The sequence below is a fragment of the Aplysia californica genome, unplaced genomic scaffold (assembly GCF_000002075.1).
Source record: "Aplysia californica isolate F4 #8 unplaced genomic scaffold, AplCal3.0 scaffold01213, whole genome shotgun sequence".
Taxonomy (NCBI): Eukaryota; Metazoa; Mollusca; class Gastropoda; order Aplysiida; family Aplysiidae; genus Aplysia; species Aplysia californica.
Genome location: NW_004798483.1, coordinates 11,950 through 14,306, shown reverse-complemented (window position 1 = coordinate 14,306; position 2,357 = coordinate 11,950). Strand labels below are relative to the sequence as shown.

Here is a 2,357-nt window from a genome sequence, read left to right as displayed (position 1 = left end):
AGACAGACAGACAGACAGACAGACAGACAGACAGACAGACAGACAGACAGACAGAGCTATCTTATGTCGTCGCCAAACAGAGTACATCCTTGTGTAGCATTTATATGTCACATTTTATTGGTATACGTGACTAAAGAGCAAATCCTTAAGCCGTTTATCTTCCTTTCACTCAGTGCTTTAGCTGATTCAGTCTCGGAATAGTCTGTGTCGTCACTTGTTATTGACCTAACAACTTTATTGACACTGTGGTTAAGTACCCGTGCTGGTGTTTTATATTTGTTTTGACAAGGACTGTTCCATTTTTGGCTAAGTGCGCCCTATTGTGCAGAGACTACAAGATCTGTTTGTGTAACGAACTAACCGTCAAAGGGCGGCATCATTTGTTTTGGATAAGGGACAGCCAATGGAACGAAAATGAAGCTGAGTTACTTTGGACAAATTATCTCTTGAGTGAGAACGTGGCATGCTTTCCCTCTGACAGGACGCATTCCAGCGAGCTGGGTTCATTTCACGGATACTGTATTTTCGTCGTTGTTTTATATTGGTTTTGCTATATGAAGTAGGGGGAAATGAAAGAGGACATGATGTTTCGGTCTTCCTTTGTTTCAAATATTTGACGGCGTGTGTGTGTGTATACCATTGTCAGTGCTGAATAGCCACAAACTTGGTTGAGAAGGTGCCATGGCGTTCTTCTCTCGTTATAAGTCGGCGCCACAATTACTAAATGCCGGCGACAATACGTATATCATCGTTGGTCTGCGAGGACCAAGCGACGACGAGGATGACGACGACGATGAGGAGGAGGAGGAGGAAGAAGAAGAGGTGGAAACAATCCACATTGACACTTACGAAATAAGCGACCTCGACGCCAAAAGAATTGATACTGGCGATGTGGAATCTGCTTCCGCTTCCGGTGAGAGCGCGCCAACAAGCAGCACACTCTCCGTCAATAATCCAATGGAGTTCTCTCCCCTTAGCGAGTCGGAGTCGTCGCCTTCTGTAACACACAGAACATGGAAGAAAAAGCGAAGGGCGCCGCTTCCACCCGACATGTCTCCGGTCCTGAGTTTGAGACACAGCTACGCCTTTGACTCCACCGGTGGCATGCGTCTCCGGACATCCACGGATACCGACTCAGTGGCGTCGGAGAACATCGGTTTGTTCTATCAGAACTCTACGGACAGCGAGCCTTTGCTGCCTGAATCGGCGCGGGGCTCCAACTTTCCCGGAGAATTAGCAGGGGTAGACAATCTGTACAGCCTACGCAGTCCTAGGATTGACCATCTGCGGGCTGACAATTTGGGGGACAACCTGAGTGGTTCCAGTTCGAGTGAAAGGTTAAGCGGAAGTTTGCCTCGATCTCCCCGAGAACGCTCGAAGCTCAAGAAAATCCAGGACGCACTCCGCTCTCCACAAATTGGCCGGAAAAAGTCGAAGAAGGAAAAGAATGATGGTGTTAAGACATCCCCAAAAGTGAGAAAAAGTAAAATTGAAGAAGGCAGCAAATCTCCCCGGATTCGAAAGAGCGCTAATTTCGAACCAATGCCAGAAATGTCTGACTGGATTATTGCATGTCTATGTGACGACCTAGAAGCTGAACAAGAGTTTGAGGTAAGTTTCATAGACACACTCTGTCTTCCCCTGTGCTGATAGTATCTGGATAGTTCTTCCTAAACGCAGAGTGTAGTATTCACCAGAATATTCCCTTCTCATTGAGTCTGCTCTTTCCTTAAGTCATGTTGTGTTCTCGCTCTTTCTGATAGATACTCGGGAGATTTGAAGGCGTCACTGGAAGTTCCAACTTCTTCCCTCTCCCTTTTTTAAGCTTTGCACTTGTCCAGCACAAACTAATTTATGTGTATTTGTTTTGTGCTTCTCTGTTCTGAAACGAACCAGCAAACAAAATCTGAAAATGGTTATCTCCCCGTCTTTTTCGCCCCCCCCCCCAGCTAACTCTACTCACTTGAAGCTGAAGAGTGTATGTACTGCTTTGTTTGCTTGTCCTTTTCAATATGAAATAAGAAAGATATCAAAATGTGGACCTGTTTCGTGTATAATGTAGTTTCTGGTAATAGACGTAAAATTCTAATTATCATGCATGTGTTACAATTGCACATTGTACTTCGAATAGAATAAATGGATTCTACTGTTTGTTTTTAGGATGACACTCTTTCAGTCAGTCTTTGATTTCTTTTTCTGCTGTTGAGATTTTTTATCGACACAAAGAACAAACCAAAGTCGATGATAAATTCCACTAACTCTGCATCTACGTGGCCAGGGTTCCAAATCTCCAACAAAAAGGCTGAATGATTATATGATTCATCATCATCTGCCTTTCCCCCGTGCCCCCTCCCCGT

General features: G+C 44.8%; 1 protein-coding gene across 1 annotated transcript in view; it reads left to right on the top strand.

The window, feature by feature from the left end:
- The window catches only part of LOC101846108, a gene marked incomplete at its 3' end in the record, with an annotated part of 24,384 nt that extends 22,771 nt beyond the window's left edge, over positions 1-1,613 (top strand). Inside the window, 1 exon segment of the mRNA XM_005112234.3 lies at positions 174-1,613. Within this exon segment, the coding sequence (XP_005112291.2) occupies positions 682-1,613 (932 nt within the window).
- Positions 1,614-2,357: the final 744 nt, after the last annotated feature.